Source organism: Semicossyphus pulcher, unplaced genomic scaffold (genome assembly GCF_022749685.1).
Source record: "Semicossyphus pulcher isolate SPU_LCO1_2020_fin unplaced genomic scaffold, fSemPul1.0.p SCAF_18, whole genome shotgun sequence".
Taxonomy (NCBI): Eukaryota; Metazoa; Chordata; class Actinopteri; order Labriformes; family Labridae; genus Semicossyphus; species Semicossyphus pulcher.
Window position 1 is genome coordinate 455982 of NW_027211691.1, and position 24019 is coordinate 480000.

The 24019-nt window shown below is 44.1% G+C and overlaps 1 protein-coding gene across 3 annotated transcripts in view; it reads left to right on the forward strand.

Annotated features, from left to right (window-relative positions):
- Window positions 1–659: 659 nt before the first annotated feature.
- LOC138595789 (guanine nucleotide exchange factor VAV3) overlaps window positions 660–24019 on the forward strand; it is a 101699-nt gene continuing 78339 nt past the window's right edge. For all 3 annotated transcript variants that reach the window (XR_011308559.1, XM_069667213.1, XM_069667214.1), the window contains exons 1-2: window positions 660–972; window positions 23865–23981. Coding sequence is in view for 2 of the 3 variants with exons in the window: in XM_069667213.1 (XP_069523314.1) it covers window positions 763–972; window positions 23865–23981 (327 nt within the window). In the remaining variant the exon portion in view is untranslated. The remainder of the gene's footprint in view (window positions 973–23864; window positions 23982–24019) is intronic.

Here is a 24019-nt window from a genome sequence, read left to right on the forward strand (position 1 = left end):
CATATACAGACACAAGAAGTGCTATAAAGCTGTGTCACATTACATGTAAGTTATTGTTACTGAAGTTAGCACTGCTCACCATCCAGAGGGTGTAAAGTTTTAGCCTCTAACTAGAAACAGGCTTCACATTGCTGCTGCATCACTTTAACTTGATTCAATACATAAACTCATAAACGACACACATGAAGGAGTAACGGCTTCAGCGCTGTTCTGAAAGTCATATATATATATATACTGTCATAATGAGAGACGTGTTTCTGAAGGGTCTCCGCCGGAAGTGTCTCAGGTGGATGAACTCATTTGTTTTGATTAATCATTTATAAAAAACTTTAGAACGTGTTCGTGATCACATCAGCTGTCAAAGTTAATAAATAAGATTTAATAAAGTGACGTTTCTGTTTGTGTCAGTCTGATGTAATAAAAGTCAGTGTGGTTAAAGCGCGTCTTTATCGCTACTGTCTGACAGTCAGCTGTGTGTGGCAAGCGGAAGAGGTGAGGAACTGTGCAAGGGGGAGGGATGAGACAGAGAGAGAGAGAGAGAGAGAGCGAGAGAGCGCTGGGTGCTCCATCCACAGCCTCAGTACGCGGACTGTCACCCTGTGAGCGGCTCCCTGCTCCTCCCCTGAGCTCGCGCTCTCTTCTTCGTGTTTCACAGCTCGCGGATGTAACATGGATCGGGTGTGAGCCGAACCACCGAGCCGTCAGCTGTTTTACCCGCTTAGTAACATAATTTCTCTGAGAGATCGACCGGCTGAAGTCCCCATGATGATGGAGTACTGGAGGCAGTGCGCGCTGTGGCTGATTAACTGCAAGGTGCTTCCAGCGAACCACCGGGTGACATGGGAGTCCGCTCAGGTGTTCGACCTGGCGCAGACGCTGCGGGATGGGGTCCTCCTCTGCCACCTGCTCAACAACCTGAGACCCCAGTCCATCAACCTGAAGGAGATCAACCTGCGACCGCAGATGTCACAGGTAAGAAACGTCTGCTCCCCGCTCCGCAGCCAAACTACAACTTGGTGAGAGTGTAACCAGACTTCATTAGAATATGGCTGGTTTTAATTTTACTTGCTGTCTGGCAAAAAGCAAATCACTGCCGGAACATGATTGAGACTTATTCTTAATGGGAATACCTTTATTTCGAATTCGGTATAATATAATGCAAACGTTGCAACTTGGTTTTAAGGAAAATTCTACTTTTTAAAATCTTGCGTACTTCGCCCGATACCGCCCCCACAGTTGATTCTGGAAGCGGAAAATTGACCATTTGGAAGCAAAGAAATATTATCCCTCAGAATATTATCCAGTCCGCTCTAGATTAGTGTGTAGAACATAGGCCGAAGATAAAAGGTAAACCATGCCACTATGGGGATGTCTTCACTGTTGATATATGATGTCAGTCTATTTGACAGTAAGCAAGAAAACATTAAATCGCCGAAGACTTGGATGGAATTTGGCGGCCATTTTGGGGCCAACTTGGTGCCAAGTCATACCGTGGCCAAAAACTTTGGATTGTTTAACTTCACTTTGGGGTATTAATGACTCGTTGTGATTGTTTTATGTTGGCCGACAGAGAACCGTTATGTACACAGAGCTGCGCAGTCTGCCCTCTGTAGGTGATGGAGGTGCACAGGGGACAAAGGTGAAGGGGGGTGAGGCTTTGTTGTGGTGGAGGATCCTAGTGAGAGAATGACCTGATTTTAATAACAGTCTTTTTATTATAATCATTCACTTATTGAGAATTTAAGCGAGCTATTTATTTGATTTGCCTGTCAATAAGAAACACATGCAGGGTCCTGATTGACTGTTTAGGTTTTACTTAGTGCATGTATATTTTCATATGTATAAATAGATGAACAGACAGACAGACAGAGAGCTGTGTCCATGTGGCTCCTGTTTGTCAGATACCATCTGCTTCAATAACCAGACAGCCGGAGAGCAGATTAATATTCTCCTTCAGAACAGAGAATCTGGACGTCTGGCTCGCTGACAGCACGCAGTGAGGTAGACACTCACCTACCGAGCCTGCAGACCTGCTGTCGAACGAGTACACAGTAAAAACACAGACTATATAACAGGCACCATCATGAGGCTCTCCTCTGCTGTAACACAGGTGGTCACAGTGTGAGTGTGTGGACGTCCTGCTGCTCATGTCATGCAGGAAAACTCTCCTAACTCACAGCAGGACGCTCAGCATGAGGCAGTTACTGTTCCTCACACTCTGATATCTGCTGTTCAACTTACAGGCTTACAGGTTCATAAAGTCATCACTGAACCCGACGCAGGATCTGTGCGTGAGAGAGGAGACGCTGAAACACACTCACTGATTATTAGCTATGGATCAGTCAGTGACATAATGACGTGTGTGTGTGAGGGGCTGTGTGCTCAGTGGCTGGCCTGGTCCAGACTGGGCGAGTCTATTTATAGGCACAGTTTGTTTTATGCATGGCCGAGTGTCTTACTCACACCCGGGCTGTGATGAAGCTGCTCACAGGAAACTCGTGGTAGTAGTGGGTTAGTAGTGGTAGTAGGTTTAGTCACAGAGCTGTGCAAACCAAAGCGCAGGTGCAACATGACGTGAACACGCAGGAAATACTTTTTGTGGACTGCATGTCCCAGAATTCATCTGTACATTAAACAGGCTGCGTTCCAAAACACCTCCTTACAGAGTAGGTAGTGTGCCAGAAAATGATTAGCATGTCTCAGTACATGTATGTCGAAATAGCAGGATGTCCTCCTACATCATGTCACAGTTTGCAGTCTGCAGCCAGCATGCTGTCTTTATTCTGACCCACAATCCTCCAGAACATCACAGCCGCTGGCGAGCTCTGAGAAAAGCATTTTAGATCTTCATGCAACAATTTTACAAATAATATTCCGATTTTTCTCTGCAGACGGACAGAAGTGTAAGAAAGAGCGCCGAGGTTCAAGGCATGACGTTATGACAGAATATGTTGAACTCATGATACTGCATGCAGAGTACGTGCTTTGCTCGAGCAGCTGCAGTGCACACGAGGGGAGTGACAATACATCAATACAGATCAATGCATTGGTACAATGAACAAGCTTCACATGTCCTCAACACAGAGTGAAAATGTGAATCTGTATCGTCGTCTTTAAAGGCACAAACATACAAAGACCAAAGAGAACACATTGTTTTTCATTTAAATGTTCAAAAGTTAATCAAAGTGTTTTTGTGAGTTGATATTAATCTAACTGATCGTGTTTAACGGGTCCTTATGCTCCTGTATGGATCACAGGTCAACCAATTATAGCAGGTTTTGTGATGTCAGAACAAATATCGTATCGTGTCCAAAGAATCAATACGACTCAGTATCACTGAAACTCTGCAGCCAAACAAAGAGTGTACGTCCTGGAGCGCAGGGTCTGTGTGGATCCTTGTTCCTGGTGGAGCTGCTGTTTGAGTCTCTGCGACATGTTGGCTCCAGCTGCTCATGAAACCAGCGCCTGTAGTTCATCTGCTGCTTGTGATGTAAATGCATCACTTCCTGTTCAGCAGAGGATCTTAGGAACAGTGTGGCAAACACTTCTCCTCCAGCCTGAACACACGAGCTGCTTGAGATGTGTGAAGAGTTCGAGAGGGATTCTGTTAAAGGTTCAACTTTGCTTCATGTGTGTGTCAGTAGATCAAGACACACACACACACACACACACACACACACACACACACACACACACCGTGATGCATCACTGCTCCATTCAAAATGGATGTCAACACCCCCCCAGGAACTCCCCCCCCGTCCTCAAAGTTGCATTAACATAACTGAGGGTGTGTTTCTTCCCTCAGCCTGCATAATGCATGAGCAGCGTGGCAGCTACTTTATCATTGGCCGGTAACGGCACACGGGACGCCTCTGTGGCCTCACCCGCGGGACCCCTGAGACAGAGAGACAAAGAGAGAGAGGGGGCGGGGCTACAACGAGCCTGTCTGGCCTCCTCAGACGCTTCTCTGAGGACATAACGGGGCCTAAAGGGTTAACCTGCTGCGGTGTTAGCTGTGTCATTAAGGCACAATGCTTCAGCAGCTCTGGTGTTTATCTGGCTGCACAGGGAGGCACAAAGAGCCTGTAAACTGCTGTTAAAGAAGCGTAGCTGGGACCCGTCTCCTGGTGTAACATGAGGAACCGTGCCCTGTCTGTGTGCTGCTCTCTGTGCATGGAGCTGTAGACCGTCTGAAACAGGACGGTCCCTCCTCTCTGATGCTTGTTTTACAGGCTGTAATGAACCTATTACTCAGTCTAGACGCAGCTCCACCACCACACTGCTGCATTCTGCTCTCTACCAGAGAATCATAATCACTGCTTGTTTCTGCCTCCCTCAGTGAAAACCAGAGTCTAACTTTAAGAGGAAACAGAACGAGCGTGTGGTCAAACATGCAGCAGGCTGCTTTTCCATCCTCGTGCTCCCTCAAACATTTGGGTCCATGTTTCACTGAATCGTGTTTTTACTGAGGAGGGCTGCAGCTAAAGCTTAGCTTCATTATTAGCATGGTTAAAGTCATAATATGGAATGAGTTTAAGTTCAATAAATGTGTCTGTCTCTGCTGAGTGAGTTCACACGGTGCTGTTTGAGCCTGTGGCCCTCTGGTGAAGCTCTGTTTGGAGACGTGGTGGACGCAGAGAAAAGATCGACAGACGATCAAACTGAAACACAAAGTGAAATCCAAAGACGAAGAAACAAAGTCACCGTTCAGACGAAGACAAACAGTGAGAAGTGTCAGTGACTGTGATTGAACCTCTGTCTGATTGTAACCCTGCAGTTACTGCTTATCACCACAGGGGGAGCCAAAGAGACTGACAATGATATCTAGCCCAAAGTGACAAAGTGACATCTTCAGGTCGTCTTACTTACTGTCAGAAATCAGACACTGACAGGAGTCTGCTGTCCTTCAGAGAGCGATGCTGTTAGCAGAGGAGCGGCTACAACAGAAGCAGGCTGTAACAATCTGACAGTTCAAACACACAAACTGCTTCATTACATAAAGCTGAGGTTGTATTATAAACACACAAACATGATATTATAAATCTGCCCGACAGCCTGAACTCGTCTTGTTTTCTGTGACACAGGATTATACACTGACAGGCTGCTGTGAGGCAGCTGAGCGCCTCACACGGGCAGGCCGTGAGACATGAACAGGAAGTCAGGAATAGAGGAAGGAAGTGAAACGAAACATGCCCTCGATTGAGCTCACGCTGAACAAATGAGATGTCAGACACAGCGAGGAGAAGAGCTGCCTCATACCTCGCTCCGACTCTGCTCTTCATCGTGCTGCGTTCAAAGACTTCAAGGCCTCGTCTTCAGTTTGCAAAGTGAAAGTGAGAGACAGACGGAGAGCGAGCGAGAGTCGGGTCTAATTTTAACGACACTACAAAGAGTTTCACACAGAAAACAGATTGAAGCAGAGAGCCATGAAATCTTAATCAGCTGTGTTAGTAGCTGCAGCGTACAGTGATGTTATATTCAGAGCATGTATGCATACAGACATGATTCATCATGGTATATCAGACATGATGTTCAACGAGGAGTGAAACATGAGAGCAGAGCCGTGACACTGACCGGAGTGTGACTCCTGCAGACCTCTGCACATGTTTAACACGTGCAGCAGAGAAAACTACGAGACATGATAAATGGATGGATGTATATGTCATCAAGCTGTGACTACATTTCTGTGATGTGAAACAAGGAGCAGAGAAGTCGCCTCCACACGCTGAGCCCTCCTCGTACAGCGGCTTCAAAGAGTCCTCTCAGAGACAAAGAGAGACAGAGAGCGTGGGAGAAACGCAGCGACACACAGAAACACTGCTTTTTGTTTCTGCACACGGAGACCTGAGGAAAGAGCAGCAGTTAGGACGTACACTTACATAACACAGACTGTAACACAAGAGGTTCCAAACTGTTGCCACATACGGAGCTGCTCTGAGGACACAACAAAGAACATGAACTCAACGCGTTATTTCTTACGGCGACGGACGATGTGTTTTTATAAGTAATACAACATCATGTATTTAATTTGATCCCAGTTAGCCCTCAAATAATGTCCTTTAACTACATGATGAACAGATAACATCGTGCTGTAAGCCTCCATCTTGGCTCACGGTCAGCCATGTGTCCTGGAAAAAGGGGGCGTGGCTCTAATGCTGTCCTTTTCGATGATGTAGAACGCTCTGACCGTCTCACAGAAACACTCTCGCACTGACTTGAGACTTTTGGCTTTCCACTTACTTCCTGCTGATACAATATAAACCCGTGACCCTATCAGACACTCAGCTGCTGTCAGTGTCATACTCTAATGACGTGTTCTTGTGGCTGTCAGGGGAGACGGAGGGGTCAGAGGGGTCAGGACTTTGACCCAGAACACTGAGGTTTGACTTAATGTGTTAACCCACCACATCGTGCGTTCCCTGAACCTAACACTCTAAACACTGTTGGCTCATCAGGTGATGGCAGCATGAAGCATTCTCTGCATGCAGTCGAGGATGTGACCTTCTCCACACCTGGAGGATTTCAGACGTACTCGTGATGCGTGTCTGAAGTACAAATGTTCGTAAAGAGAACTGGAGCGTTGTGCCTCTGACGTCCTTCATCTCGTGCAGAACAGGACGCTCTTGTTTCTACGGGAACAACGAGGCTTCATAAGAGTTATGGGTCCAATTTCAGAGACCACCTTCTCATCTCATCAGCACAGCCACTCCATGAACCTGCTACATTTACATACTAATGTGCACGTGTGTTATTGGTCTGCAGTGAGTGTTTGGACTGATGTGATACTGAGGCTCTGCTGCTCGCGTTCTTTCTAAATGCGAGTGATGCGGCGCGGCGGCGTGAGGCAGCGTGAGGCAGTGCAATGTGGCGTGATGACGCGTGATGCAGCGCAAGGCTGCGTGATGCAGCGCGATGCGGCGTGAGGCGGCGCAATGCAGCGCGATGCGGTGTGATGCGGTGCGATGCAGCACGAGGCGGCGTGATGTGGCGCAATGCAGCACGAGGTGATGCAGCACGAGGCGGCGTGATGTGGCGCAATGCAGCACGAGGTGATGCAGCACGAGGCGGCGTGATGCAGCACGAGGCAGCGCAATGTGGCGTGATGAAACGCGATGTGGGTGAGGCGGCGCAATGCAGCACGAGGCGGCGCGATGCAGCACGATGTGGCGTGTGGCGATGCGGCATGCCGTGTATGCTCTGCTCTATGTGCTCTGACATGGACGCACATATTTCTGGACTGAATCATGTTGCAGCTCACACGTGCACACACATGTGCACAGGGTGGACTGACATTTTATCCCGTCACCACGGTAACCAGCCTGCTCCGCAGCAGACCAGTGCAGCTCTGCTCTAGTGCACATTAGAATTAAAGTCTGTTTAATGTTTATTGTGATTTTATTAGCAGATATTCAGCGGGGGGGGGGGCGTACCTGCGATCAATGCTGATCATGTTACTCGCTCAGGCTCAGTTAATCACTGCCGAGTGCTGGGAAAGATCCAGGAAGTCAATACTGTCTTTGTGTTTACTGGCACACATCATCACTGAGTGCTCTCTGAGGCTCACAGTGTGATTATGAACATTTAAATAGTAACGTTCTGTGAGACGGAAGGATTGTGGGTTTATCTCCAGGAGATACCGACTGTGTTCACAGCCTGCTGCATGTGTCTGCCACCTCCTCCTGTCAGGGTCACTGTGCTGGAAACCTGCAGCCATGCAGCTGCATCAAGCTCGAGCTTAAACCTATACAGTCTATAAATAGACCTGCATGTACCTGTGTGTTTTACCTTTACAGTAGAAACTCCTGCTGCAGATTGTAACCATGTGTGTTTCCAGCAGGGCGTCCTCTGAGCGGCTCAGGGTGGAGGTGATGGATGACTGCTGTCTGTGGAAATGAGAATGTCCTTATTTGTGTGATGGAGACAGAGAGGGACGGAGAGTAACAGAGGAGGACTCTGCACATGTATGACACACGGGCTCTACACACGGAGTCTTTATTGTTCTTATTAGCAGCACAGAGTTTCTGTTATAGGCTCCGACATGAGAAACATCTGTGCACCAGGATCTCTGACACAAGTGATCAGGCTGGAGAGCAGGCGGCAGCTGTTAGTGGACATTTGTATCCTCCTTAAATCTGGAATGATCCGGTTACAGGTCGGGTTTAGGAAATGCAGCGTTGCACGTGCAGTGATTTCTGTTTGCAGCTGCAGCAATATTTACATCACTAATGCAACATGTTAAAACAGACAGCTGTGGTGCAAGTTTGACTGATGTACAATCCTTCAAAAAAGAACAGATTTCAGCAGCTTAGATCTTTAAGAGATCAGCCTGGATACAGATCCAGGAGGAGGAGGAGCAGAGAGGAGGAGGAGGAGGAGGAGGAGGAGGAGGAGCAGAGATGAGTAGGAGCAGAGAGGAGGAGGAGGAGGAGGAGGAGCAGAGAGGAGGAGTAGGAGCAGAGAGGAGGAGGAGGATGCTGCTGTCTGCTCAGTGTTTCTGCGTTCATCATGTACATTTCATTTACTGTGTTTCACAGTTTAGATGATATTTTCTCTCCATCTCCACCATGACTCTGTGTAAACCTCCTTTTTGACACACACACACACACACGCACACACGCACGCACGCACAAACACACGCACACACGCACACACACACGCACACACGCACACACGCACACACACACACACACACGCACACACGCACGCACGCACAAACACACGCACACACGCACACACACACGCACACACGCACACACGCACACACGCACAAACGCACACGCGCACACACGCACACACACACACACACACACACGCACACACACAGCTGAAGCCACTGCAGGGTTCATACCTCACACACAGGCACTGATTCAATTCCCCTATCAGGTGGGGGAGGGAGCTGTGTGTACGTGTGGGGGGGTCAGAGGGTTAAAACCAGGCTTTAATGGAAAACGGCTCCAGAGACTGTTACTGCTGACGTGGGGGAGGGGGGGGCTGGTTCCCCTTACTGCCTTATTGTCATTAATATAAAGGAGGCGGAGCAGCGTGGGGAGGACCTGCCTCTGTGCGTGTGCAGACTGCAGACGCTCCTGTGTGGACGAGAAGCTGCTCGTGATCTGTGGAGCAGGAACATCAGGAGGGCAGGTGTCAGCGTCACCTCTGACCCTGACTGTTCATGGTAGTGTCTGCACATGACTGAGAACAGCTCAGAGCAGCAGCACAGTCAATATTAAAGTCACGTCAACGACACCTGCGTGGTGTGTTTGTCTCTGTTTAAACACAGTATCAGTGAGGAGCAGCAGGAGCAGCAGGAGGAGCAGGAGGAGGTGACAGAGAGGAGGTTTGAGAGTTTACAGTAACCCGGCTGTGTCGGTTTAGTGGTTCACCTGTGTGTCTGTCGGCGTGTACAGTCATGTTTTAAAATAAGCTCACACAGCACGCAGCTCCGAGTCTGCAGCAGACTTTAAAAAGACGTTTGAGAAAATAACTTTCTTTGCATCACAAATCAGCAGGTTTTCACGCTGACGAGACAACACGAGCAGGCACTCTTTCTGTTCACAGCTGCTGCTGCTGATCAAGTGTGAGGAAACAAACAGGACGAGTATCAAACACAGACGTGGCTCCAGAACAGTTCTTCATGTTCTGTCTGAGGAGTGGAGCTTTGCTGCTCAGCAGAACCAGGGCTACACTACATTTAAAGTATAGACGACATGTTAGAGAAGCTGCTTCATGTTACATATCAGTGATTGTTGAGGAGGCGGCTGGACATGTTTGAATGTTTGTGATCAGCTGGTTCAGTCAAATGGATTTGCTGTGAGTTTCAGGGAAACATGATTCTTCTTTATTCTGAAGGCGTCACGTCTATCTTCATTTCAGCTTTAAGACAGGACTCTGAGTCTGAGAGAGTCGATATGTCTGTAACAGTGCAGGTGCAGCTAGCAGCTGGTTAGCTTAGCTTTGCATGAAGACATGAAACAGCTCACCTGGCTCTGGTGCCACATCAGTTTCATTCATACGAACGCTGCAGTCTAACAGGAGCTGTGTCCCAGCCCAGCGGCTGCAGCCTGAGAGGGCCGTATGTGAAGGCGATTGTGTCACAGCGGCGCGTCGAAGGCGGTCCCAATCGAAGGCTCCTTCAGATGCGTCCTCTGTTTCCCGGGCTGTGAAGGATCCACTGGGAGCATCCTTCGCGGCCCAACGTATCCCAAGATGCATTGCGCACCAATTCAAACTAAATGGTGGCCTTTTTACGCGGCCGAGGAATACACTTTAAAATGTTTTTGGTTTCAACTCAATCAAATAGCTGCGTTACACATGTTTAAGAAAACCAAAGGGCCCATGAAACAAATGATCTTTCAAATAACAGGTTAACTTACTCGATGTTAGTTATGCTATGTAGTTAGCCCGCTAACTACCTGTTGCTAGGCGACAGGAGTGGCATTTGGTGATGCAAGGGTAGACCAGACCGTCTCATTTCACTTCGGCTTTCGCGTCTACGCAGGCGATGACCGGAGCATCCTCCGTGGACCGCCTCCGTCGAAGGCTGCAGACACAGCTATGGGCTGTCTCTGGACTGTGAGCAGTCACTTCCTGTGTCTGTGCTGGTTGGCTGCTCACTGGTCTCAGTTTCCTTTATTATCCGTTTTTTATTATTGTAATAGTGACTTTTGTTGTTGTTGTAGAAATGATTTTTTCCTTTTGTGAAGACGATCAGCCGACTCTACCGTCTTGATGAACACACAAAGAAAGTCGTACCTGCAGTCATTCAGGAAATGAAGACATTTAAACTGCTGTTATTGGTCGCTCGGAGGCAGTGCAACAGGTTGTCATCACAACATTAAAGACTCCCTGTGGATTATTTCTTCTACCTGCAGTATCACTATGGAGCGCCTATTTGTCGTGTGTGGGTAAAGAGACACCTGCCAGTGGCTTCACTCGGTCTGGACTACAGGGGGCGCTAACAGTCCTGAGATGTGTTCAGTGTGCCAGAAAAGGCAGAGAAGAAGAAGAGTGTTGAACATGGACAGTGCTCAGGTAACAAGAGTCAGAGTAAATGAGCAGATGATTTAGTCAGAGCTGAAGGACACACACATGTTGTGGTGAGTAACACAGGATGTACACACACCTTCTCTTAGTTTAAACACATGCAGGACGCCTTTAACATGTGCATCACCTCATGGATGTGACTGACTTTAGTGTGCAGTCGTGTTTCTGGTCACCTGACTGATGTAGGTCCAGCATCTCCTCTGCTTGTAGCTCTGGTTTGGTTTCCACAAACTACTGAAGCAAAGCTAGCTGCTAGCTGCTAGCTGCTAAATGCTACAACATGTTCAAGCTAGTTTCTCTGCTGTTTGCTGCTGGAGGGAAACACAGTTTAGTCTGCTCCTTTAAGATGTGAAACCTGACCAGTGAAGCTGTGGTCTGTCAGAGTAACAACGAGCTGAGTGAGAGGAGCTGCAGACTTCACTGAGGACTACCTGCGGGGTTGTCATGTCATTCTTTTTCATATCAACATTTAAACATTTTACCTTCCAAAGATCACATGTCTTTTTAAACGAAAGGATTAGCTTTAGCAGCACATAGCTCTCTCCTCTTGTGCCGTCTCCTCTCACCTACAGAGGCAGGTGAGCAGTGAACCACAGCCTCCTGAAACACAGCACAGTCCCTGAGAGGAAGTGTGACGAGATAAAGAGGTGATAAAGACGCTGTCACTAACTAGAGCAGGATATTCACAGTCACGACAGTGAGAGGAAAAAGTGAGTGGAAAGACCATCAGGGCGCCACATCAGTGTTCCTCTGTCTGTGAACCAACACACCGGAGAGGAACTGCAGTATGAAAACCTGCAGGATTACATGTGACAGTATAAGACTGTAAGATAGATGAGCTGATGGGTGTCTGCTGTGATGACCTCCGCCTCCGCTCCACCTCTTATTTCCTGGTTCCACGGCTGACAGGCGCTCCGACGTGACATGGAAGTGACCTGATCTCTGGATGTGATGTTTCATTTACTGGTAGTGACTTCAGCAGATCATGTGCTCATGAGGTCACTCTCTGTGGACACGATATCTCAGCGACGTCATCCAGGAGGGGTTCGATCTCTGTCAGAGCCTGGACTGTGTGATTGGCATTAATGCAGCTGGACAGGCTTTAAGATGTTCTCACTCTGTGTGTCTCTGTGAGGAGCAGAACAGGGTTTCATTACGCTCCTCTGTACACACGGGGGCCATAAAGGCTCCAGCTTGTTGCTATGGAGCTCTGAGTCAATGTGAGGAATACATAAGCAGACAGTGTGGACACAGACTCGACCTGGCTCACAGGCGGAGGGAGGGTTTGTCTTACAGGAATATTTCTCCTCTGAATATTCCACATGGCTGCTCTGGTGGGATTTTAAGCCCTCCTCTGTCTGTATGAGCGGCGTGTATAAACCATGTGTTCAGCTTCCTGCTGAGATCCTTCAGCGTAATCTTTCATTCCTTTTTCTTCTCGCTCAGGTTATTTGCAGGTTTCATTGAATTTCAGAATTAGTCATTCTAACATTGTGGTTCACATTTGCCTTGATGTGGTCCCCTTTCAAAGGTACAGTGATGAATACCAGGGTTATGATTGGAGCCCAACCAACGCGGTGTTATGAAGCAGATAGTAGTGTTGGTGTCTGACAACATTTTACATGAACATAAATCTGCTCGTTCTATAAGGACGACCTGAATCTGTCTGGTGAAGAACTGTGATAAAGATACCAAGCAGGAAACACGACTGGACTGAGGAGGTGATGGTGACATTCGTTGTGTTTCCTTTTGATTGTCAGGGGAACTTAATCAAACAAAGTAATGTGACCTGGAGGGTTTCAGCTGGTTCACAGTGAATATACTTTGGTTGTTGCAAAGTGCTGCTTAGTCAGAGCTGACAGCTTATTCACTTATAATTCTCATAGTCAGAGGAGAAGAAGTAAAAGCTGTGGCCTTGGCCGACTAACACATCTACAAGAGAAACGCTCAGAGATCCTGAGGACGTCTTTAAGTTGCTTTTTTCCTGTCAGTCAGGTTTCATGCTGTCTGCAGACAAATATACGTTAACGTAATTATTGTACTGCACCCAGTAAGGGTCACCTGACCACTGCTGTGATTAGTCATGTGAGTTCAGTGTTTGCTATATCAGAACTCATTCTGCAGAGGTGTTTACATATCACATATAGCATCAACTAGGGCTGGGCGGTATGACCTAAAATTCATATCACGGTATAAATCGAATCCCTTCACGGTAACGGTGTATATCGCGGTATAAATTTAAGGTTGAAAATTATAATAAAGAGCAAAGATATAATGTCAAAATTAAACCCAGCTCTTTATGGTGCAAAATAGTGCAAACGAACACAAATAACATATAACAGAAGTACAAAAGAATGTTTTCTATATCGCAAAATAGTTTCAACAAAAAAACAACACACAAAAACAATTTCTCAATTCTTCAATAATATAAAAATAAAGTGGATATTGTAAACAGTACTTCAAGTAAGAGAAGTTTTCTATAAAGGCAAATGGCAAAAACAGTGAAAAGGTTCTGTAATCCAAAATAGTGCAAAAGTTAATCCTTCTGCTATTGCCTCACCCGTATGGTCATCAGGGAAATACAAAGTCTGCAAGCACCTGCTGGCCAGTTTCCACTCATCAGTAATGTAATGAATGGTGAGGCTGATATAAGGCTCCGGGGTGCGACTTGACCACAAGTCCGTAGTAGTTGCGTAGTATTTTAATTCACGGAGGTCTTTCTCAACTTTCTCTCGGAGCTGGCCATACAGTTTGGGCATTTCTGTGTCGTTAAAAAACTTGCGGTTCGGAGGTTCGTAACGTGGATCAATGGTTTTAATCATCTCTTTAAACCCGCTGCGCTCCACTGTGTAGAAAGGGACCATGTCTTTGCACAAGTACGTTGTGATAGCTCTTGTTATGTCACTCCATCGCTTGCTCTTTCTCTCATAAGCCGTACTCTTTGAAAAAGCTTGCGCAATGGAGGTCTGCTGCTGGGTAACGGGGGAAACTTTTTTGCTTCCTCCCGTGTTGGTTGACGGAGCAGGTGTTTGAGCCGAGCGCAGCCTCTGCCTCTCTGCATACTCGAGCACATGCTTCGTCTTCAGATGGTAAAATAAATTGCTCGTATTAGCTTTGTTTGCCGTCACAGTCACTCGGCACATCTTGCAAAGTATTGTTTTCTTTTCAACATCCGATCTTTTAAATCCGAACCAAGTCCAAATCACGGACGTAGCACCGTTTTTTTTTTACCAACTCCTCCTGCTCAGCTGTCTCTGTGCTTGCAGTCATGTTGAGGCAGGTGCGATGACGTCATCGACGATAGGACGGTAGAGCGCAAATCTCTACCGTAGGCCAAATTTATATCATTTCTACTGTCTACCGCATATACCGCGCAGCCCTAGCATCAACCTTTCACACAGCAAAGCAAACTAAGAGCAATCATTAACTAAGGTCACTATAGCTTTACCCGGCCGTTCAGACGTGTTTAATCCTCAACATGACGAACTTTCATTTCAGCCTTCAAGAATTAATTAGGGACTTTTTTTTGGATGGTTTATAAACTTAGCTGGTAATTGTTACCATTCTGTTGTAAGCTAAACACGAAGCTACGGCAAGCAGCCATTAGCTTAGCAGAGCGTGAAATCTGAGAGAAACAGTTCGTCTGTAAAAAATAACACATAACACAAAAGTATCAGGAGGTTTAGAGAAGCTGGTTGATGGATTGTTTTACTTTTAGCAAACTGCTAACTGGCTGTCGGTGGCTTTATAGTTTCCCTACAGGAATGATTTCATCTAACTCTCGACCATAGACTGTAGGACTAAGCCAACCTGACGTCTCTGATTGGTTGGTGGACTACTGTTCTCAGCCTCCTAGTTGGGCTTTTGGCAGTCGCCATCTTGGATTTCTGTGTACAGAAATGACGATTGCTGTGTTGAAATGCCACATTATACCAGCAGTACGTCCTCATGTGGCCTAAATGTAGTATGCAAAGAAAAATGTGCAGTAATACCTGGATGTCGTACTGATTGGGAAAAGATCTCCAGTATGCATCGGACCAGTCCACCTCGCCTACTGTATCCCACAATGCAAAGCGCTGGAACGTCACGGCGGCAGTGGAAATAACGGACAGCAGCAGAACAGCAGAAGGGGGCGCTATAGCTAAAGAAGCAGAAGAAGTATGCAGTATGTAGTATACAGTATACAGTATGTAGTATACAGTATGCAGTATGCATTATGTAGTATACAGTATGCAGTATGCAGTATAAAGTATGTAGTATACAGTATACAGTATGCAGTATGTAGTATACAGTATGCCGTATGCATTATGTAGTATACAGTATACAGTATGCAGTATGTAGTATACAGTATGCCGTATGCATTATGTAGTATACAGTATACAGTATGCAGTATGTAGTATACAGTATACAGTATGCAGTATGTAGTATGTAGTATGTAGTATACAGTATGCAATATGTAGTATACAGTATGCAGTATGTAGTATGCAGTATGTAGTATTTAGTATACAGTATGCAGTATGTAGTATGCAGTATGCAGTATGTAGTATACAGTATGCAGTATGCATTATGTAGTATACAGTATGCAGTATGTAGTATACAGTATGCAGTATTTATTATACAGTATACAGTATGTAGTATACAGTATACAGTATGCAGTATGTAGTATACAGTATGCAGTATTTAGTATGCAGTATTTATTATACAGTATACCGTATGTAGTATACAGTATACAGTATGTAGTATTTATTATACAGTATACAGTATGTAGTATGTAGTATACAGTATGCAGTATACAGTATGTAGTATACAGTATACAGTTTGCAGTTTGTAGTATGCAGTATGTAGTATACAGTATGCAGTATTTAGTATACAGTATACAGTATGTAGTATACAGTTTGCAGTTTGTAGTATACAGTATACAGTATGCAGTATGTAGTATACAGTATGTAGTATACAGTATACAGTATGTAGTACGTAGTATACAGTATGTAGTATACAGTATGCAGTATGTAGTATACAGTATACAGTATACAGTATGTAGTATGTAGTATACAGTATACAGTATGTAGTATGTAGTATACAGCATGTAGTATACAGTATGCAGTATGTAGTATACAGTATACAGTATGTAGTATGTAGTATACAGCATGTAGTATACAGTATGCAGTATGTAGTATACAGTATGTAGTATACAGTATACCGTATGTATTATGTAGTATACAGTATGCAGTATACAGTATGTAGTATGTAGTATACAGTATGTAGTATACAGTATACAGTATGTATTATGTAGTATACAGTATACAGAATGTAGTATACAGTATACTGTATACAGTATGTAGTATACAGTATACAGTATACAGTATGTAGTATGTAGTATACAGTATACAGAATGTAGTATACAGTATACCGTATACAGTATGTAGTATGTAGTATACAGCATGTAATATACAGTATGCAGTATGTAGTATACAGTATGTAGTATACAGTATACAGTATGTAGTATACAGTATGCAGTATGTAGTATACAGTATGTAGTATACAGTATACAGTATGTAGTATACAGTATGCAGTATACAGTATGTAGTATACAGTATACAGAATGTAGTATACAGTATACCGTATACAGTATACAGTATGTAGTATACAGTATGCAGTATGTAGTATACAGTATGTAGTATACAGTATACAGTATGTAGTATACAGTATACAGTATGCAGTATACAGAATGTAGTATACAGTATACAGTATGCAGTATACAGTATGTAGTATACAGTATACAGTATGCAGTATACAGAATGTAGTATACAGTATACCGTATACAGTATGTAGTATACAGTATACAGTATACAGTATGTAGTATGTAGTATACAGCATGTAGTATACAGTATACAGTATGTAGTATGTAGTATACAGTATACAGAATGTAGTATACAGTATACCGTATACAGTATGTAGTATACAGTATACAGTATACAGTATGTAGTATACAGTATACAGAATGTAGTATACAGTATACCGTATACAGTATGTAGTATGTAGTATACAGCATGTAATATACAGTATGCAGTATGTAGTATACAGTATGTAGTATACAGTATACAGTATGTAGTATACAGTATGCAGTATGTAGTATACAGTATGTAGTATACAGTATGTAGTATACAGTATGCAGTATACAGTATGTAGTATGTAGTATACAGTATACAGAATGTAGTATACAGTATACCGTATACAGTATGTAGTATACAGTATACAGTATGTAGTATGTAGTATACAGCATGTAGTATACAGTATGCAGTATGTAGTATACAGTATACAGTATGTAGTATGTAGTATACAGTATGCAGTATGTAGTATACAGTATGTAGTATGTAGTATACAGTATGTAGTATACAGTATGCAGTATGTAGTATACAGTATGTAGTATACAGTATACAGTATACAGTATACCGTATACAGTATGTAGTATGTAGTATACAGTATACAGTATGTAGTATGTAGTATACAGTATACAGAATGTAGTATACAGTATACCGTATACAGTATGTAGTATACAGCATGTAGTATACAGTATGTAGTATACAGTATACAGTATGTAGTATGTAGTATACAGTATGCAGTATACAGTATGTAGTATGTAGTATACAGTATACAGAATGTAGTATACAGTATACCGTATACAGTATGTAGTATGTAGTATACAGTATGTAGTATGTAGTATACAGCATGTAGTATACAGTATGCAGTATGTAGTATACAGTATGTAGTATACAGTATACAGTATGTAGTATGTAGTATACAGTATGCAGTAAACAGTATGTAGTATACAGTATGCAGTATACAGTATGTAGTATACAGTATACAGTATACAGTATGTAGTATGTAGTATACAGTATACAGTATGTAGTATACAGTATACAGTATACAGTATGTAGTATGTAGTATTCAGTATGTAGTATGTAGTATACAGTATGTAGTATACAGTATACAGTATGTAGTATACAGTATGCAGTATGTAGTATACAGTATGTAGTATACAGTATACAGTATGTAGTATGTAGTATACAGTATGCAGTATACAGTATGTAGTATACAGTATGCAGTATACAGTATGTAGTATACAGTATACAGTATGTAGTATACAGTATGCAGTATACAGTATGTAGTATACAGTATACAGTATACAGTATGTAGTATGTAGTATACAGTATGTAGTATGTAGTATATAATATCTGATTTCGAACACATATTTGGACGAGAGGGTTGAGCTGAGCGAGAGGTTAGCAAACGCTAAGTCCTTCGATAACGCTAGCTTGGTTAGCATGATGCATCCATAATTGAAGGTAAATTGGGAGGCTAATATTGTAAAAGCCTTTAAATGCCAAGATTATGAGGTAAATTCAGTCTGTTATTTATTACCCCTGAGCATGAATGAAACAGCAAAAGCACTTCAGTGTAGTTTATTATAATGACAGTGGGTTATTCATGCAGCACATGCATGCAGATACAGATATTTATACACACATGCACATTGTGTTGTACATTTCCTGTGCCTCAGAGACTCTGTCATGCAGCAGGAGCTGTCAGTGGAACAGTAACTCTTGTTAATAATATTCCCGTCTGCAGTGTTCGGCTCCGTGTGGCAGAGACTCTCTGCTTCCCTCTGATAAAACTCGGAGGTCCTGTGGGACTGAGCTCAGACTCCGGGCTGACAAGATGTGCTCGTCTGATAAAACAAAGTGATGTGAACAAGTGTAAACAGTATTATTCAGCAGCTGCTCGCTCGCTGCTTGTTATCTGCAGCTCGAGGCTCAGGGCTCGACTCTCTGAGAGCGTCTGTAAAGACTTCAACTGAAGAGGAGACGTGTCATAGTTAGTGCACAGACACGAGCTGTTTACACACATGCGATGTCCCTTTGTCAGAGGGTGATGGTGTGCTGTGTAAAACACACATTGAATCTTGTTATTCAAAATACAACTGAGTCATTCTCTACAACATGATAATGGTCATTCTAACAGGGATGTGCTCCTTTTAAGAAACAGGAAGTGGCTTATGAAATTCACTTCCTGTTAGCTGTTGGCCAAGAAGAAAAAGAAGAAGGACATGATGGTGATGATGAAGCTTGTTGTTTCGTGGAAAGTGATCTCTGGAGGATCAGAAACAGTCATGCAGCAGGTGCTGTGGATGCAGAACATTGATTTGAGGTGTAAAGAGGACATGATGATGATGTTTGGAACAGCTGTATTTGTCTTTCGGTGTTGCTAAGCAACAACATGTTTTCATGATTCAGATATTGTGACACGTTTCTGACACTCAGCGCTGACAGACATTCATATTATGCTAACTTCCCTGTGAAGCTGCCAACTGGACTGTAGCTCTGGTTTCTCTTGTTTGATTTATTGAAGCGCTCAGCTGTTTGTTCTGCAGTTCAGTTCAGATGCTGGTGCAGCTCGAACACCTCACTGACATTCACACTTTGTTCCTGTGTTAGCTTAGTGTCCTGCATGTTTTTTTTATTTTTACGTTTTTTTTATGTTATATTTTTGGCCTTTCATGCCTTTATTGAGAGGACAGTGGATAGTGTTGGAAACATGGGAGGAGAGTGGTGATGACACGCGGCAAAGGGTTGAACCTGGGGCCGCCACATCGAGGACTGTAGCCTCTCTTGCCTTTCAGTAGCTGAGTTTACCAAGCTGTGCAGTGGCTTCCATACAAAGTTTGGAGGAGACTGAAATATCACTAACATTAACCAACAACAACGACCTATAGCTGCTGTTAGACAACAATGCTAATGTTAGCATTCAACCACTTCCTTGCTAACATGAAGGTTTCACGCTGTTAAATAATATAATTAAAAAGGAATGAAGTGTAATATCACCACACAAAAACATGTGATCAGGCTTAATGTAGCTAACTGTCCGGCTGTCAGCCTCAGTGAAATGTTCATGACTGACTGCATGACCCAAAGAACATGTAGCACCTGTTTTCATACAGTCGCTCATGTTCAATGTTGTTTTACCTGAAATATGGTCCCATGTACGATTTATGTGAGAAATGTGTGTGTGAAATGATAACACTCCGGATGTGTAACCTTGAACAGCATTACTACATGAACAGCTTTTGAGCGTCCCGCCCTGACTGCGATGTCGGAGGGAAATGGCTGCCATGTGCATCTCGTGCACGCAAGCATCACTGTGCAAGGCGCCACATTCCCCATGTGTGATGATCTGCTGCAAATATTATGTATACAGCAAGACAAGAAAATGTTTCTGCAGAGATGAGGCCATGTGGTAAATCTGATCCCAGCTCTGTGGTGCACGCGAGCAGCACTTCTCCTCCATCATCGCCCTCTTTTGTTCCATCCTGCAGCAGCCACAGGAAGGCTAATGTTAGCCACAGCCTGCATGTTGGCTAACTACAGTGTGTTGACACCTTCACCCCCTGACACACACACACACACACACACACACATACACACACACACACACACACACACACACACACACACACACACACACACACACACACAGTGGCTGCGGTTCAGAGATCTCTCTGTGCTGACTGCTGTATAATTAGAATAAATCGTTAGTGGTTGAAGCCTCATTAACATCATTAGTGACAGACTTTAGATGCAGGTTGGGCAGAAACACCATTATGACCTCATATATGAGAGGAGGGACTCATTGATTGTGATCGGGGGTTCAGGGGTCAGAGTTCACGCTCAGCTCTAATTACTCACAGTGAATAAAATGAGCTGATGAAGAGTTTACAGATCATTATACTGTTTAATTACTGTGGTAATGAGTTCATGAGACTCAGATTGAACAGCCAGGAAGCATTCAGTCACAATATTTACCTTTTATTTATTCTCATTAGTTCTTCCTGATGTGATCAGGTGTGATGTGTTTCTCTGTCTCAGTCTGTTTGGAATAAAAACTTAATCTTGATGTTCAAAGTGGAAAAAATCACTTCAATATGATTCACATTTAAATTGTATGATCATCATAAATCTTATGTCACCTTAAAAACAGTAAAGTGTTGTGTTGTTGGAACGTCGTTGGGATCAAGCAAACGTCTCGGAGCTCTTTATAACAGAGCTGTTTTAATCACACAGTGACCCTCATTAAAAATAATCTCTGCTGAATATTCAACATGTTTTCAGTGCGTCCTGATAACAACAACGTGGGCTGCGGAGATGTGCTGTATGCTGTATATACTTTGGAGCTAACAGCTCTGTGAGTTTGTCCACGATGGCCCCGTCCCCATCTCCACGCTCACAGACTCACACACGTATAAACATTGTGATGTACTTCAACCAAAGCCCAGTGTTCTTTTGGATTAAACCTTTGAACTCTATGAGACACTGTTACATACTGGAGGTCGCCTGTTTTCTTAGTGTTGAATGGTGCATTCTGTGTGATGCCGTGATCGTGTGTCAGACTCACACACTCACACACTGCACACCTGATGTCAGTATATCTGTGAGGGTCCAGAGCTCAGGCTTCAGGGTGCACATTGGAATTGGGCACGTGATGCTTTAAGCTAACCGCTAACATGAATAGAAAACATGCTTAAGTGACAAAAAGGACAAAAAGGGACTCACGCCTACAGAAACAGAACATACAAAATATAAAGTCTTAAATTAGCTGGTTGATTAAAAGTGTAGAAATCTCAAATGTAACAACCTGCAGGAGACAGAAATGAAGCAGGAACGCTGTCACGAGTGAAGTCAGGAGACTTGACATGAAGACAAAGTCGCAGCACAGAGGAACAGAAACACGCTCAATAAAAACACTGAGAGGTAAACCAGGTGAAAACAATCAGAGCGGCCAAACAATCAGACAACAAACACACGGGGACAGGAAGTGAAAGGAGACGAGAGGTGAGTCACAAAAATAAAACAGGAAATGAAGACTGAAGAGCTGAATGAATGAAACAAATGGGCTGCTTCCCAAGTCTCTTAAATTGCATCCATGTTTCCTTCACTTGCGTCCTTCACTTGCGTCGTTCGCTTGCGTCTTAGTCCCTCCCACCAGAGATGCATGGAGAGACGTGAGGAAACCAGGAGAGGAGAGAGGAAACGAGGGAATGTTTTTTAAGAGACATGAGACGTCCTTTCCGATGAAGCGTCACGTGCTGCGACGTCCGTTTGTGATGATCGCGTCAGCTGATCACCGCTGGATCAGCTGTCAGTCTGCTTTAACAGCTGTCAGTCTGCACACATGTGCTCTGTATTCATTCTAATAAAACACACAGCAACAGTGTTTCCTCTCTGTATCCTGTTACCTGTGTAACAAACACTGTCTGTTCATGAACTATGAACATTATTGATTAGGCTCAAAGTTTCAGGATAAATAGAAATCACGTCACGCTGATCAAACCCGACCTCACTGATGATCACGCTCACACGTAGTGTTACCTGCTGACAGAGAGACTCTCCTGCTCCCTCTGAATTCATTCATTCATCTGTAATAAAAGTTAGCAGGGGAATAACTGATCATGACGAGAGGTATTTCTTTAGATTACGTTTAATAGAAATTAATCTGTTTTTGCTGCTTTTGATTTTTATTATTTTTACTCAGATGTTGACTCAGAAAACAAATCAAATCTGCAGTTTATTTATAATTTATAGTTATTCACTGCATTTTATATATTTTACGACAAGTTATGATCAATATTTCGTTCTAAACGATCACAGCTTGTCAGATACCAACTCATTATACCGACGTTGTTTATAGTCGGTTTCAAGGCGCCCTGTAAAGTCTGTTTTAAGGTCCACTTCTTCCTCTCTGCGATATGAAACTCCGGTGATGTTGTGAAGTTTCTCATCAGTCCGATCTGCTGCAGCGTCCAATCACTAACTGTTCTCTAATAAGGGGGCGTGTCGGCCAGTAAAAGACTCCCGTGGAGGCTGCTCTCGTGTATCCTCGCTTATCGCTCCTCGGAACTCCCTCCTCTCTCCTCGTTCCTCGCTCCTCCGAGCAGCGATAAGAGCTTTGAGACGGTCCTCAATATGGTTGCTCCCGAACTATTTCCGGTTCGGGCGAGGAGCGAGGAGCGAGGAGCTATCAAATAAGAGACTTGGGAAGCAGCCATGAAGTAACGAGAGAGCATCACCTGCTTCTCCGTGCAGCACCGATCAGGTTAAAGATAAGAGAGGACGTTCTGTCATTTGGTCACAGACTTCATGTTCATTAGAACAAAGAAACTTTGTCCTGCTGAACATAGAAGAGAGAAATCATCAAAGAACTGTTAGATTTGATTAATCACATTCATAGAAGCTGTTTGGTTTATTAAATATCAGAAAATGATGGAACAATATGGATGAATCTTTCCTGAAACCTGAAAGTGTCACGTTAAACACACGGGAGGAAGATAACTGTTAATAACTACTCAAATAGATGAATGAATCTAAAGCAGTAGGTGATGGATCTAACAGTTAATAAATAACTGATTAATAGTTTCTGCTCTAAGAAGATCACAGCTGGAGAAAATGATAAACGATCAGATCTTTAAAAGAAGGTTTTGTATGAAAATCCATCATTTTCATTTTGTTGTGTTTGCAGCAGACGGTCTCAGCGGGAGGAAATCAGCTCCCTCTAATGACGCTGCACTCCACGGCTCCGTCTGAGCAGGAGACGCATCATATTAATGACACGATGGGGCCTGTACCTGTGCTCCTGTCTGCTGCACGCTCTGATCACACGGCTGCTGAATCTGAACGCTCAGAGTAACCTGCAGCTCTGACAGAATGATGAGATCATAACATGCTATCAGTGCTACTCGCTCACAGACCAACCTTTCTGTCCTCTAACAGTTCCTGTGTCTGAAGAACATCAGAACGTTCCTGGCGGCGTGCAGCGACGTGTTCTGCATGAGGAGGAGCGAGCTGTTCGAGGCCTTCGACCTGTTTGACGTCAGAGACTTCGGAAAGGTGAGACGGCTCAGTGACACACAGGCGTGAGAATGAAG